General features: G+C 36.5%; 1 protein-coding gene across 2 annotated transcripts in view; it reads right to left on the bottom strand.

The window, feature by feature from the left end:
* KLHL13 (kelch like family member 13) overlaps nucleotides 1-16,303 on the bottom strand; it is a 187,992-nt gene that overhangs the window by 97,955 nt on the left and 73,734 nt on the right. For both annotated transcript variants that reach the window (XM_059049666.2, XM_067023227.1), the window contains one exon: nucleotides 12,819-12,892. In XM_059049666.2, coding sequence (XP_058905649.1) covers nucleotides 12,819-12,868 — 50 coding nt within the window. In that variant the 5' untranslated portion in view covers nucleotides 12,869-12,892. The remainder of the gene's footprint in view (nucleotides 1-12,818; nucleotides 12,893-16,303) is intronic.

The following is a 16,303-nucleotide window of genomic DNA, read 5'->3' as shown; positions in this document are numbered from 1 at the left end:
AGTGCTCATAGTAACGTTTAGGACACTGACTGGGTTACATTTCGATCTATTTTCATCTACCTCCCTACTTGCCACTGATTATTAGATTAAGACTTATTCCCTTATTGTAATTAATGTAAGCATTAATTCCCTTATTAATAGTTATCCATCCCACAGAAAAGAAACTACTTGAACTATTTAGCCAAAAGTGTTTTACACATATAAATAATGATAGGCTATATACCAATTTAACTGTAAATACAAAATTTATGCACCATACAATACCAAAAATCTGACAGAAAACGTTTAATTATAGAAACTACGTTTTTTGCTTTAAATGTACAAAATGTAGGTTTCTGGGGTAAAAATGACACTTTATGTCAGAAAACCTGGGTACTCGTGTCTTGGCTCTTTCCCTTGCTATGTGAACTTGGAAAAGTTCTCTCACCTTTGTATATCAGATTCCCTTTCGTTTTATATTTAAGAGGGTTGTACAACATCTCTACAATCTTCTTCTATCTCTAAAGAAATGCAGTCTCTTTTTTGTGGAGCCACAACTATTCTTAGAAAAACAAATAGCCTTAACTCTGTTTTCAACTCCTTTCAAAAATCAACTTGACCTGCTGGAGGGTCTACCTTCCAGGGAGAACAAAGTAATTCAAGCATACCATCTCATTAATTTTCAAGACAGAAGAAAGAAAGTATTTCTGTTTGGAAAAAAAAAAAAGGAGAAAGAAAAAGAAAGAAATTGATAGCATATTAAATAAATCGCCACTGTTGAGTTGGCAGAGCCAGGACCAGAAAACAGAGTTTTTCAAACTCAGGACTGCACTCTGCCTTTTCAACACAAGGGTCTATCAGGTAATGAACTACCTTTAAAGGGAATGGGTAGGAGTATGGGATCAAAAGCTAATATTTATGTACTTTCCCCTTCATGCCACACGGTCAACTGATAAATGTAACGTGAAGGGGCAGACTGTAGGGTCTGGAGATCAAATAGCTATTCTCTCCCTAGAGGCCTTATTGGTTTTAGCACTGCCTCAGGGAACCTAGAGAGAAAAGTATGTTCTAGCCAGCTCTGGACAATGGCTGATCTCAGACAAGTTCAGGCGAAGTTACATAATACTATTTTCAATAATGTGCCAGGAAAAATAAAGGACACTGTCTATATCTAGGCACAGCTCCTCTCAAAAACAAGTTTAATTCAAATTCACTCTGCTGCCTCTGTTATTTTGTTTCCCGAAAAGGAGATTGCTAAAATCACCAGAGGATTTCTTTCTAGCTATCTGGAGCTCGTATCTATGTCAGCTATGCCATGCTGTGCTGATAAAGGAAAATGTCTCCACCTTTGGAAGAATTTACTTCATTATCTACCCAGTAAGGGTAGGAAGTAAGGGAGAAGGACACGTCGCCTTTCCCTCAATGGCAGATTAAGGCCTTGGGCTCTCAGAGGAGACCCATAATAGTGCTGCCTGAGGGTCACAAAGTTTGAGATTGCCATAGCTAAAACCCAAAGCAAGGCACAGAAACTACAATCCAAAGGAAGAGTAGAGCTTCCTTCCAGGAAAAAGAAAAGGTATCATCACTCTTTTTCTATTCATTTTCATCTAAAATGAAGCAATGGCAGAAAGAAAAGTTGTAGGAGACAGGAAGTCAAAATATCACACAACACTGATAACCAAAAGGAAAACTGTGTTGTCTGACTGTATTTTTTTTTTTTTTTTTTTTTTTTTTTTTTGTGGTATGCGGGCCTCACTGTTGTGGCGTCTCCCTTGCGGAGCACAGGCTCCGGACGCGCAGGCTCAGCGGCCATGGCTCACGGGCCCAGCTGCTCCGCGGCATGTGGGATCTTCCCAGACCGGGGCACGAACCCGTGTCCCCTGCATCGGCAGGCGGATTCTCAACCACTGCGCCACCAGGGAAGCCCTGACTGTATATTTTTAAAAAGCATCCACATCGCTAAGGCTCTGAATTATTCCATGGGTCCATGTTCCTAGTCCCATGTAACCCATGACCCAACTGTGGTTCAGGAGCCTTTGGAAATTTTACATAATCTTTCAACATTTTCCATGCAACTGCATTTGTTGGGAAGATGAAAAGGGGGAAAAACTGAAGGATTGGAAAAGGAGAGAAGAGAAAAAATTTTAAAGAAAAACTTACTTTTATCAGTTTCCAGGTTCCCAATTCATTTATAGCACTTAACCTATTAATAGTATGCACTTCCAAAATACAGCAGAATGCCTTGGCCTTAGGGTCAACATCATGGGTAGTAGGTAGAAAGTCCTAAGGGAGTTCACAACCCAGGGAAGGAGACAGACAGGCAAATGGTTAAATGCACAGGTTCTGAGCTGAACTTCCTGGGTGTGAGCCCTGCATCCATGCTTATTAGCTATGTGACCCTGGACAACTTACTTAAACTTTTCTGTGCCTCGATATACTCATTTGTAGAATGAGAATAATGATAGTACCTTCTTCATGGGGTTATTATGAGAATAAGATAAATTTGGAAAAAGGAATATAGAATTATATATATGTGTGTGTGTATGTATGTGTGTATATATGTATATATATATATATATATGAGTTCAAACCTGGCACAAAGTAAATGCTATATGTGTCAGCTACTATAATGACTATTCAAATACAACTAGCACTACTATTGGAACTTTGATCACCACTACCACCACCATTGAGATAAGAGTTGATACTATGGGAGCCATAAGAAAAGAATACCAATTCTGTTTGGAAGAGGAATGGGGTACATGTCCGTGAAAGTATCACAGAGGAGTTAATAATACCTTTGCTGGGTCTTGAAGGATAAACAGGAGTTGGTTAGGCCAACAACCAGGGAGAAGGCGTACCAGCAAGAGGGATGGAAACAGGAGGAAACATATCACCTCCCAATTTTGAGGGAGGGCAACACTTGCTCTAGGCAGGAGATGAGGCTAGGCAGGCAGAGAGGAGCCGCACGAAAGGCCTTGCCACACTGTGAGCCAGTGAAAAAATCTAAACAAGGAAGCGATATGAACATACATCTTTACATTCCAGAAAGATCATTATGGCTGTAATGGGAGGGATGGACTGGAGAGGGAGAAGGAGGTGGGAGGTAAAAGAGGTTTAAGACTGGAGGCCAAAAATCAGTTTTAGAAGGATATTATAAAGATCTAGGTGACAAACTATGTGGGTCTGAAATAAGAAGGAGGTAATAAGAATAAAGCAGCAGACGGAGTGGACTGGAGAAATAATTAGGAAAGAGAAATGGGATTTGGTGACTGACTGAATATGGGGAATGAGAAAGAAAGAAGAGTCCTGGATGATGGCCAACTTTCTGAGTGAATGGCAGTGTCACTAAGCAAGGCCAAGATCACAGATGAGGAGGCAGGTTCTGGGGATAGAGATGAGACAGGTTTGGACCCATCAGGTTTACAATATCAGGCAATCTTCATGTTGAATAAACACTTGTACTTATGAGTTTCAAAATATTAACAGTGCTTTCAGAATTATTTTATTATTTATTTTATTATTTTATTATTTATATTATTATTTTCAGAATTATACTTTGCCATATTGTTCCAAATACTTCACAGCGAGCATAAATTACACAATTGGGTAAGGAAAACTTTAAGATGAATACATGAATACAAACTTTAAGATGAATACATGAGTGTCTAAATTTAAATAACAAATAGCTAATAGCCTCTGATCCTGCCACCCCCAACTTACTGCTAAATATCTAACAGACACAAAAAGTGAGAAAATACAGCACAGGTATGGAAACAGACCTGGCAAAGGTGCTGCTCCCTTCCACTGTCCACCCCGATACCTCTCTTGTGTTCATATCCAGTCAGAAATTACAAATATTGCTATATACTGGGAAGCCTGTGTGCCAGACTCTGGATACATGGTACATTTATTTCTTATTACTGCGGTGACAAATAACTACAATCTTAACAGCTTTAAACAACACAAATTGACTATCTTAATGTTTTGGAGGTCAGAAGTCTAGAATCAAGGTATTGGCAGGGCTTGAGGGGAGAATTTTTCTTTGTCTTTTTCAGCTTCTAGAAGCCACCTGCATTCTATGGCTCATGACACTTTCCTCCATCTTCAAACAGCATGGCTCCAAACTCTCCTTCCATCATCACATCTCCCTTTTCTGACTCTGAATCCACCTGCATCCCTTTTATGAGGACCCTTGTGATTACACTGGGCTCTCCTGGATAATCTAGGATAATTTCCCCACCTCAAGGTCCTTAACTTGATCACATCTGCAAAGTCTGTTTTTGCCACATATAGTATCAGTCAGAGGTTCTGCGGACTAATATGTAGACATCTTTGGAAGGCCACTATTAAGTCTACCACAGGTAGTATTTGCCAGATTTCTTCACTCTAAAGGTACTATTTTTTCCTTTCCATACTCTTTCCTTTGGAAAGCAAATCATTAAGTCCACACTCAGGGTGGGGGAGATAGATGAAGTTCCATCTGTTGAATGGGGGAAACATATACATACAAACACACACATTCATACATATATAAAATTTGGAATTGTTCTTCAAGGAAGAATTGTCTCTTCTCCCTCATCTATTTATTTCAATCATTTATTTCTATCAGTATTGGCTCATGGGTAAAACTCTGAGGAAGGGGTTGGATTAGTACCCAAGAGCACATAAAGGGGCAACGGTCAATTCATTCAGGAGGCAAATACCTACTGAGCAATTAATATGTACAAGACATGGTGGCAGGTGCTAAAATTAAAGTACACACTGCTATATTTAAAATAGATAAATAACAAAGACCTACTACATAGCACAGGAAACAGTGCTCAATATTCTGTAATAATCTAAGTGGGAAAAGAATTTGAAAAAGAAAAGATACATGTATATGTACAACTGAATCACTTTGCTGTACACCTGAAACTAACAAAACATTGTAAACCAGATCCACTCCAATATAAAATTTTAAAAAATAAACAAGGTCAGGAATCTTGGCTGGGGAAAAAGCTAATCAAGACAGACAAGATCCCTGACCTCCTAGAGCTTCTATTTTAGCCAAAAGGGATAGATAATAAACAAAGAAGGAAAATATCTAATAGTGGTAGTGACGAGTCATGCAGAGAATGAAACTGGGGGTGGTGTGACACTAAGCAAGTGACCACTTTAGAGTGGGTAGTCAAAGAAAACCTTTCAGTAGACATTTAAGTGGCGATCTGAAAAGAAGAACCAGCCACACAAAGACCATGGGGAAGAACGTTTCAGACAAAGGGAACAGCCGGTGCAAAGGCCATTCAAGGAATCTTTCTTCCTTTGAGAATAAACAAACAGAAAAACAAATAGCATGGGAGCAATGAAAATGTATTGAAAAACAAGGAAAAGGAGATTTGTCATTATAAAGACTCAGAGAAAGAGCGGAACTCTGCAAATGCTTTCATATAGGAGTCAGAAAACAATGTTGAAAGCCTTTGGCACATTCAGGAGAACGAGAAAACATGGCCTCAGTAAAGCAGGAAGAGGAAGCCAAATAAGATAACATGATCAGATGAGGAAAGCAATAAATTGTATTAGCCAACTACCGGGAAACTAAACCAGAGTAACAACCAAAATGTATATCGGAGGGAGTAAAGAGAGAGTCTGATATAGTATAAAATAAATTCATTAAGTAAAAGGAAAAGAGATAACAAATATTAAAGTGAGGAGAGAAAATATGATAGATATGGAAGACACTAAAATAAAAAAAAAAACACCCCAAAAGTGGATCCAACCTAAATATTTAACAAATCATTTATACCGTGAAAGAGTTTATACTTTGCAGCTATTATATCTACTACAAGTTTTTATTAACATGTGAAAATGTTCATGATACAACTAAGAAGAACAGCAGGATACAGACATGATATACAGTATAATAAAACAGTAAGTGCTTCCATTTATTGAGAATTTACCATGTACCAGGAATGTGACTACCTACAAAATTTTATTTTATTCTCAGAACAATCTCAAACAATGATACTCTTTCTGTTTTGTTTTGTTTTTGCGGTACGCAGGCCTCTCACTGTTGTGGCCTCTCCTGCTGCGGAGCACGGGCTCCAGACGCGCAGGCTCAGCGGCCATGGCTCACGGGCCCAGCCGCTCCGTGGCATGTGGGATCTTCCCAGACCGGGGCACAAACTCATGTCCCCTGCATCGGCAGGCGGACTCTCAACCACTGCGCCACCAGGGAAGCCCACAGTGATACTCTTTTATTTTATAGATGAGGAAACAGACTCAGAGAGGTTAAGAAACTTTCCAAAGTTCACACAGCTAGCAAGAAGCAAAGCTTGATCTGAATCTGTATTTGGAAGACTTCAAAGCCTCTGCTCTTAAGTACAACACTAGAATCATATCATGTTCAATAATTACAGCTTCAGTTACATTTCAAAATGCACCAAAAGACTAGAGTGAAAATGCATTCAGGGGTTAACAGAGTTACTTTCGGTGATTATTTTCCCTGCATATCTGTATATAATTTGTTATTTTTAAGTGTTCTATAATAAATATGTATTACTTGTAAAGTCAAAACAAATGAATAAACTGGTAGCGAGAGGAATACAGCACTTTTTAGTCGGGGACTCATGAAAAAGATTTAAATGTTAAAGACATAGAAATGTTAAGGTCTTCACATGTAGTTTGGGATTCAACTAATGGCTGTAGATGAGATGTCCCAGAAAGAATGTGCAGAACATGTACAGAATTATGAACAGGAACATTTAAGACATAGAAAGGGGAATCAGGGTAGTAATTCCTCTCCCCAGAAGCAGGAATACTTTCTATGGCCTGGAAAATTCTCTAGAAAGATCAAACAGGCAACATTACTAACAAGTTCACGCCCTTTGTATAAAGATATGCAACTATTCGGTAAGAGGAACACATATGCTGATAAACGTGCACCTACAGCAATGTATTATGACAATTATAATGGGTAACCAAGACCTACAGAATTTCTGAGCCCAAATAAAACTCCACTGTATAAAATTTAACTGGCCTCAGAAATTCGTGCATTACCCTCATATTATAATGCTTATAGGCATCTTCTAGCCTAAGATTTAACCTTATTATAATCACTGACTCAATTTAGCAAAGGTAAAACTAGATCCTCATAAATTGTTAACCTTTAAAAAGCATAAATAACCATACCTTCATGGAAGTTTATAAAGTCAAATTGTGAAAACAGTAATAAAAAGGACATCTTCAATGACTGACCATCCTCAAGGTTAATCAAAGATGTGTTCATTTATCACCTACTGTGTGCTAAGGTTTAAAGATATAATTCCAGACTTTTAAAACTAAAAGGAAGGTCAGGATCTTCCAATCCTTAAATGTTACAGATGAGGTCAGTGCTTGACAAACAGTAAAGGCTCAATATTTTAAAATATCAAATGACCAGATTGAAAGCCCTGTGTTCCCTTGGCATCATATACTATTAAGAAATGATTATATAGTAAGCCAGTAAAAAAAGTCAGAGCTTATTCCTAGAATCTGTAGTAAATTTCATTAGTCTATTTTACAACTTAAAGATTGTTGCTTAATATTCAATTGCTTAACTATTAGTAAGAGTTGACTGTGGGAAACAAAACTACCCGAAACAATTTAACCAAATAAAATCATCAGCAACAAATAATTATTGATAAATGTTATAACTTCTATAATGAATGAATGAATGCCTATTATTTAATGAATGCCTATTATGTACAAAATCCTGCATTGTATGCAACGTGATATAAATATACATTAGATACAGGTAGTCACGCTCTGAAAGAGCTCTCTTAATGATGGTGTAAGCAAAGACATGCTCAAATTAACTTCAGTGCAGAGCCGAATGTGATAAAATTCACTACAGGGAAAAAAAACCACTTCAGAGGCAAAAGAGACCCTCCTGATCATCTGCTTGGATTGATCAGGGAAGGTTGATACATAGGGCACTGAATTTGATCTGGGTCTTGGAGAACAGGTAGGATTTCAATAGTCAGGGACAGGAAAGGGTAATCTGGACCACATTATCAGATAATCAATTTTAAAAGATCATGTTGACTAGAGTGTGAAGAATCTAGTTGAATGCCAAGTATTGTTAAAGTTACCCCTAAATATTTCACAGCTCCCTCCCCTCCCCTCTTCTTCACTTCCACTGCCATCACCTCTGTTCAGAGGTGATTTCTTATTTCTCATTTCTTATTTTGACTACTACAATAGCCACCAAACTAGCAGGGAACCATGTATTATCATTCACTTACATATCCCTAACACCGTGCACAGTAAGTGGTGCATAATATTTGTTAAAGGGATGAAAATCCAATTATACAGTGTTTGGCACTCTTTTTCCTTATTGCAAACACCAGACAATATTATATACTGTGTTTTATTTATCAAAGAGTACTTTTAGAAAACTGGAACACTGTTAGAGCTTTACACGTCACTGCAGAAATCCTTATTACAGCTAGGAACCCCATCAGTACACACCACCACCATAACACCAACTGTTAAAGACAGGAGATGGAAGCAACCTAAGTGTCCATCATCAGATGAATGGATAAAGAAGATGTGGCACATATATACAATGGAATATCACTCAGCCATAAAAAGAAACGAAATTGAGTTATTTGTAGTGAGGTGGATGGACCTAGAGTCTGTCATACAGAGTGAAGTAAGTCAGAAAGAGATAAACAAATACTGTATGCTAACACATATATATGGAATCTAAGAAAAAAACAAAACAGGTCATGATGAACCTAGAGGTAAGACGGGAATGGAGATGCAGACCTACTAGAGAATGGACTTGAGGGTGTGGGGAGTGGGAAGGGTAGGCTGTGACAAAGTGAGAGAGTGGCATGGACATACATACACTACCAAACATAGAATAGATAGCTAGTGGGAAGCAGCCGCATAGCACAGAGAGATCAGCTCAGTGCTTTGTGACCACCTAGAGGGGTGGGATAGGGAGGGTGGGAGAGAGGGAGACGCAAGAGGGAAGAGATATGGGAATATGTGTATATGTATAACTGATTCTTTCTGTTATAAAGCAGAAACTAACACACCATTGTAAAGCAATTATACTCCAATAAAGATGTTAAAAAAAAAAAAAACAGGTCCTAAAAAAAAAAATTTACCATTGTAAGACCACATAATAAATCTCAATAAAAATTACATAGAATCAACAACAACAAAAACATCTATGACTAATAACATGTTGATGCTATTCTTCACTGCCACCCTCCACCCTTAATTCTTTATCTTCCTACCTTGTTTACTAATTTTCGATGTTAACTTTCTCCAATAAAACAAAGATTCATCACTTTTAATATTCATCATCATATTTTAGCACCTGAAAATGTTTAGCACTTAGCAATTACACAATAAATGTTTGTTGAATTATAAATAGAAAAATTAGATTTTTTTGACCAGAAATTACTACATGTCAGACATTGTATTAAGCAATGGGGATACATTTCTTTCATACATTCATTATCTTATTGAATAATCACCTTGACAAAATTTTAAATTTCCTATTAAATTAGTGATAAATCTATATAACAATTCGGGAAGAGCTCTTTCCAAAATTTAGCCTTTTAATCAAGGACCATCACATGTCTCTCCATTTAAAAAAAATATCTTCTTTCCTATCTCTCAGCTGAATTTTAAAATTTTCTTCATATAGGTCCTAGAAATTTTTGTTGGGGTTATTACTAAATATTTACATTTTATGGCTTTTGTAAATGGAATGTTTTCCATTATATATTTTAAATGACTATCTGTAATATAGATAAAAGGTACTGGTTTTTATTTTTATCTTATATCCAACTATATTTAGAACTTACATTAAAATTCTGCCAATTAAGAACTTGTTTTTATGTCTTAGCTTTTGCAGGCACATGAGTCTATCTTCTAAAACTTGATCATTTTTTTGTCTCCTCCTTCCTGTTAAGTATGCCTCTTTATTGACATTGGCCATATTTTATAGATACATATTTTAAAGTGGTGATTAGAGGGCATCTTTGTTTTGTTGTTGCTTAAGGAACAACTCTTACATTTATCATTAAGTGCAATGCTTGTTTCTTGGTTTCAGAGAGATAATTATTTTTCTTGTTAAGAGTGCAACTTTCTATCACTAATTTTTTATTCTTATGGGCAATGAATTTTTTTCAAACACCTTCAGCATTTACTGTACCTTTTATTTCTTATGAGATCTATTGACAGGATGCATTATATGAGTAGCTTTCATGGTATTAAGGAATTCACACTCTGGGGTAAAACTTTCCTAGTCACAAAGGGTTAATACTTTTCATACATTCCTAAATGTGTTTGGTTTGCATTTTATTTAGAATATGAAACTGATCCATAATTTGTGTATACAAACAGGTCATAAGTTCATTTATTTAAGTTTCTGGTCAAGAGTGCACTTATAATGTGAGGGCTAAAACCATAAAACATCAGGAAGAAAGCCTGAAATTTGGGAGGGTAAAGATTTCTTAGAAAGATGCAAAAATTACTGAGCATAAAAGGAAAAAAATGATAAGTTGAACTTCAAAAAAATGAAATAAAAATAAAACTGCTCACCAAAAGACACAAACAAGAAAATGGGATGGCCAGCTACAGATTGGAAAATATTCATAATACATACATCTAAATATCAAGAAAAATTTTAAAACTCTTAAAACTCAAAGAGAAAAAAATCCCAATTTTTTAAATGGGCAAAAGATTTGAACAGATACTTCTAAAAGACAAATAGCTAATAAACACGTGAGGAAAATGCAAAGTGAAAACCATAGTGGGAAACAACTATATATACCCAAGAGAATAGCTAAAATTAAATACCAAGAGTTTGTGAGGATTCTCACTTATTACTGTCAGAAAAGAAAATGGTATAACCACTTTAAAAAAGTGTTTGGTAGTTTCTATGAATGTTAAATAAATTAAATAAATATATGTATACATCTCCTATGACCCACCAATCCTACTTCTAGGTATATATCCAAAGGAAATGAGTGTATATGGCCACAAAAAGATTTGTTAAAAAATGTCAACAACAGCTTAATTCATAATAGCCAAATAATGGGTATAACTTAAGTGACTCTCAACAAGAAATGGATAAACAAACTGTGGTATATTTAAACAATGGAACACTACAGAGCAATAAAAAAAGAAGAAACTACAGATACCTGCAAGGATGGTGGATTTCAAAAACATTTTGAACAACAGAAGCCATACACAAAGGAATACACAGTGTTTGACTCCATTTACATGAAGTTCAAGAACAAGCAACACTAACCCAAAATATGTAAGTCAGTAGGAAGGGAGGGGACGTGAACTGGAAAGAGGAAGGAGGGAATTCTCTGGAGGGATGGCATTGTTTTCTATCTTGACCTGGGTTGTGGTTACCTGGATGTCTGCATGTATAAAAATCAAGATGTATATTTAAATGTTTGTGTATTTTACTGTATGCAATTATATCTCAATAATAATAATGGAAACAAATTCAATTATGCTATAACCACCACAGTTATCAACTTGAGCTTAGGAAATCCTGCTGTCCTACTAGTTCCTCTTCCAAATGTGTGATATAGAATCCCTGCTTCAGCAGTGCTTGAACTCTACAGACTCAGTTCACCATTAGGTATTTGGCACAACTTCCCCCCTCCCCCCTCCAACCAGCCCAGCAATCTACTCTTCTATCTTTTCACCCAACATGGCAACACATGATTCCTGCTGTGATTTCCTGGCTTTTGGTATCTCTGAACAAGTCTACCTTACAGCCCCTTGCCCACATTCCAACAAACATGTACCTTTCATACAATATTTCCTTGATGGGAATATTATGTACAATTCCTAGCATGGTATCTTTCAAATAACAGTGACGTTATATGTATCCCCTTTATACTTCAGCCTTTCCCCCCTTTCCATATTCTTTTAAGACACACCTATTTTTAAAGTACTTTAGAATTTAGTAACACAACTATTGTATTTTCAAAATAGTTAAAATTCCATATTTATATTTCAACACAAGCACTGATATACCGTGAATTACTTGCCAAGCTCTCTCTCTCTCCACACAAACACACACACCCAATAGACACTTTTTAAATCCTCAAGACAACCTTGAGATATAGGTATTATTATTATCCCAAATTCACAGACGAGAAAGTTAAGGCCCAGAGCAATTAAAAAACTTAACCAAGACTACACTAGTAACTGTCAGAACCATGATACAGACAACTCCAGCATAGTATTTCAAATATTTCACCCAAACCATACAATTGAACTATTGGGAATAAGGGATACTCTTTCACACCTGCAAAGTAAAGGCTATGTTTCCTTAAACCACGAATTTAAAATCCTAAATTGACAGAGGAAGGTCTCAATTTCTCAGAACTCCCTAAAAAAGTTTTAACTGGAATTTTAAATAACAGAAAGGTACACACAATCACAGGGCGATACTATTTAAAAAAATACTTCATTGAGACTTCTATTCGTAAGCAACAGATACCAGTATTTATTCATTGGTATGCTTTAAAACTAAAAATTCAAATCAATAGCTCCACTGACTGAATTCCAGGTGTTCACAATGTACACCAATTTTGATTTCTGATTATATTTTCTATTTTTTTCATTAGCTCAGGACACACAGTCATTAACATGTTCTTTATTCCATTTCTTTGTCACCCAGGCATTATTTTATTCCCTCATATAGCGAATACTTTTATTTTATGCCAGGTATTCAACAAATATTTATTGAGTACCAACTATGTTAGGGAAATAAATAAGCAGAAGAGACATTATATAACTTATAAGGTAAATTGCTTGCATAAATATACCGGTTACGGAGTATTGCAGCAACTGATTCCCCTCTATGCAGATGATCCATCACCTCTAAAAGTTGGAGAATGACCTGTTCAGGAGGAAAAGAAGTCAATATTTACTATGAAAATCAACACTAGAATTTTCACATTATGCTACTTTTGTAATAGTTTACATATTTTGCAATAGGCAAAATGTATGTCCATGTACCTAATATCCATATTACAGCTTATGAAAATTAAATTGAATCTGCAATAGTCAAAATGCCTACAAAATTCAACACTGAAATCATTAAAGAGTACTGACTAATTTCATGTGAAATCATTAGCCAGCAAGGATCTATGGAAAAACCACCGTGTATACAGGAAGATGGATTAAATGAGAGTCAGAAGACCTGGGGCATATGTGTGAAGTTGGGTGAGACAGAGAAGTTAAGAAGTGAAGAGTTACCAGAGGGACTTGAGGCCTGTGGGGCCCATATGCAGGGCCCACGATTTTCGAAGTGGTTGGTCAAAATTAAGGATAGAAAGATTGTTTAAAGATTTTTAAACCTTAAAGATATAAAATAGGTAACAGAGGTAGGAACATTGTTTTTATGGGAAAGGAGCAGGTGAGGTGGTAGTAAACTATAGTATATATTTGTTTTTAGTAATGTGGATGCTTTGCATTGGCGATAGAGAGTAGATTTAATGTATTCTATTAATTTCAAATATATTGGGAAGCAAAAATGTGTAATTTACATAAATGTTTCTTGTTAATAAAATCAGTTATTGCATTGGGAAGTTAAAAAGGTATAGTATCCAGTTTAGTTTGTTCATATAATTATGTTTGTTATAAAACTACTTGAAAACCTAAAATAATTAAGCTAGAGGAAAAAAGATTTTCTTCATTGTTCCCTGCCTTCACCTGCCCCTTAATTTAGGGGCAAAAGGAAAAGAAGTAGAAGGGGAAAAAGTACAGTTGACCATGAACAAAGCAGGTTTGAATTGTGCAGGTCCACTTACACATTTTTCTCAATAAATATAGTACCTGCATTTTCATTTTACAAATCTTTAAATTAACTAACTGTGTGGAAAAGCTTGTATTCAATTAGAGATCATAATATGTGGAATCAAAAGAACTAGGGTTTCAGTCCTGATTCTACCCAAACTGTTTCAACTTCCTGCCCTTGGGTGCATGATTTATCAATTCTTTTTTTTTTTTTTTCAACAGCAGAGATAGCAGTACGAGGATTTTCAACTGTTTGGGGGTTGGCGCCCCTAACTCCTGTGTTGTTTCAGGGTCAACTGTACTCTGTTTCTTGGGTCTTCAAAACTCTAAAAAAGAAACAAATCAAATGACAACATAGCATTCATAACTATTTGCACAATCGCATTTCTCTGCTTATAATCCTGTTATTACAAGTAAAGAAACTGAGTAGTCTAAACAAAATAAAGTTTTTAAGCATCTCAAAATCAACTGACTTTTGACTTACCTTTTCTAAAAACGTTTAACCAGTGAGAGAATTTTGAGAGGTTGAGAAATTTTAATTTTGTTTAGGTTACATGATTTTTTAGAAGACGTGCCAAGAGAAAACCAGCTATATCTAGATTACTATTAGGAATCTGGGAATGTGAAAATAATTAATTCATGAAACTTTTTACCAACTGCATCTAGGGTAGAACATACAGGTCCCAAAATTAGGTATGCAAACTTTCACGTAATCCCATCGTTTTAAGCAATCCACTTGCTGCACCTGTATCTCTGAGTCTGGGGCTCTCCTGTCAAATTCTCCACATAATAAACCTCTGGTCTCCAGAGGAGCAGAGAGGGGGTGATGGTACAGGAGACTTCAGCGACTTATTTTAGACTTTCAAAGAACAGCCCATGCTTTCAACCTCATGACTCATTCCTGCCTTCTACAGACCAGGTGCCTCCAAGTCTTGAAATATTAGGAATTCTATGGGAAGAATGAGTTGGTTTCTCTCGAAAGTTCATGTAAGGGAAGGTATTGGAGTTGTAACTTCCTTTGCTCTAAGTAAAAAAGTAGTTCCAACCTTACATCTGTCAGTGTTTCCATTCCTGTTCTCTTTGTCCTTTTGAATTTTTCCATTTCTTTACTCTCATTTTAATGGAGTTAGGAAGAGAGAGGAAGTAAGTGCATGTGATCAACTTATGCAGGATATAAATGAAACCAACCACTTTTAACCATGGAGTTTGTATGATCAAACATATGTATTAGAAAGTTAACACTGCCTGCAGTGTGGTGGTGGATCAGAGAGAGAGACCAGAAGTATGGAGACCGATAAGAAACTACTTCCAGGGCTTCCCTGGTGGCACAGTGGTTGAGAGCCCGCATGCCAATGCAGGGGACACGGGTTCGTGCCCCGGTCCGGGAAGATCCCACATGCCGCGGAGCGGCTGGACCCGTGAGTCATGGCCGCTGAGCCTGCGTGTCCGGAGCCTGTGCTCCGCAAAGGGAGAGGCCACAGCAGTGGGAGGCCTGCGTACCGAAAAAGAAACTACTTCCAAAATCAAGGCATGAAATGAGAGCACAGACAAGGACTATGAGGGCAGGCAGGAAGAACTAGGACTTCTGACAGATCACCGACAGATTTTAAAGGGATAAGGGGACATATCAAAGACAAAATCTATTTAAGTTAACAGGGGGAAATGGTGATGATATCAAGTGAGGTAGGGTATAAAAAGAAGGAAAAACACTGAAAACAGAAACAACAATGGTTTGTATAGACATATAGAAGTAACCCAACGCACAACATATAGTATCTAACAGAAAATTCGAAATATAAGTCTAGATTTAGGTTGGAACTAGAAAGGAAAACACAGGAATATTTAGCCAGTTAAGTGATGAGACTGGAAAATATTACTCATGCCAGGAGAAAGTGCAAACTCAACGAACACTTTTGTGCAATAAACAGAGGAAGACAAGCTAGCAAAGAAAAGAGACAATAGGTAGGAGGGAAACTAAGAGAATTGTGAAAAGAAGAAGGATAGTTCAGAAGAACAGTGGTTGGAGGGTATTCAACTGTTTCATGTTCTGCCCAAAGTAAGATACAGCTAAATGATTTGACAGCTATAAAGTCCACGATGACATTTTTTCAAGAGTAGTTCGATGAGTGGGGAAAATCACACTGCAGTGGTTTGAAAAATAAAATAGAAATAAATAAATTCTTTTAATAACTTGTGAGGAATTTCAATACATTAGGGAATTACTCTACAGTGAATGTGGTCCTCAAACGAGTAAGAGAAATAGAGATGATTAAATGATTGGGGGACAATCAGGTAGTCACTTAGAAAAATAAATAGGTTGTATAGGATTTCATTTCATACACTTAATTCCAGAAGGGCCAAAGATTTAAAGGTAAAAAAGGAAGCTTTGAAGCGGTACTAAAGAAAACCCTAGTGAAATTATTTATAATGATTCAGTGGAGAAGGTAAGCAGCACCAGAATCCACGAACCATAAAGGAAAAAACTGTTAAATCTGATTGTAGAAAAAATTAG

The sequence above is a fragment of the Kogia breviceps genome, chromosome X (assembly GCF_026419965.1).
Source record: "Kogia breviceps isolate mKogBre1 chromosome X, mKogBre1 haplotype 1, whole genome shotgun sequence".
NCBI classification, from domain to species: domain Eukaryota; kingdom Metazoa; phylum Chordata; class Mammalia; order Artiodactyla; family Physeteridae; genus Kogia; species Kogia breviceps.
This window is presented reverse-complemented; position numbering and strand designations above follow the sequence as displayed.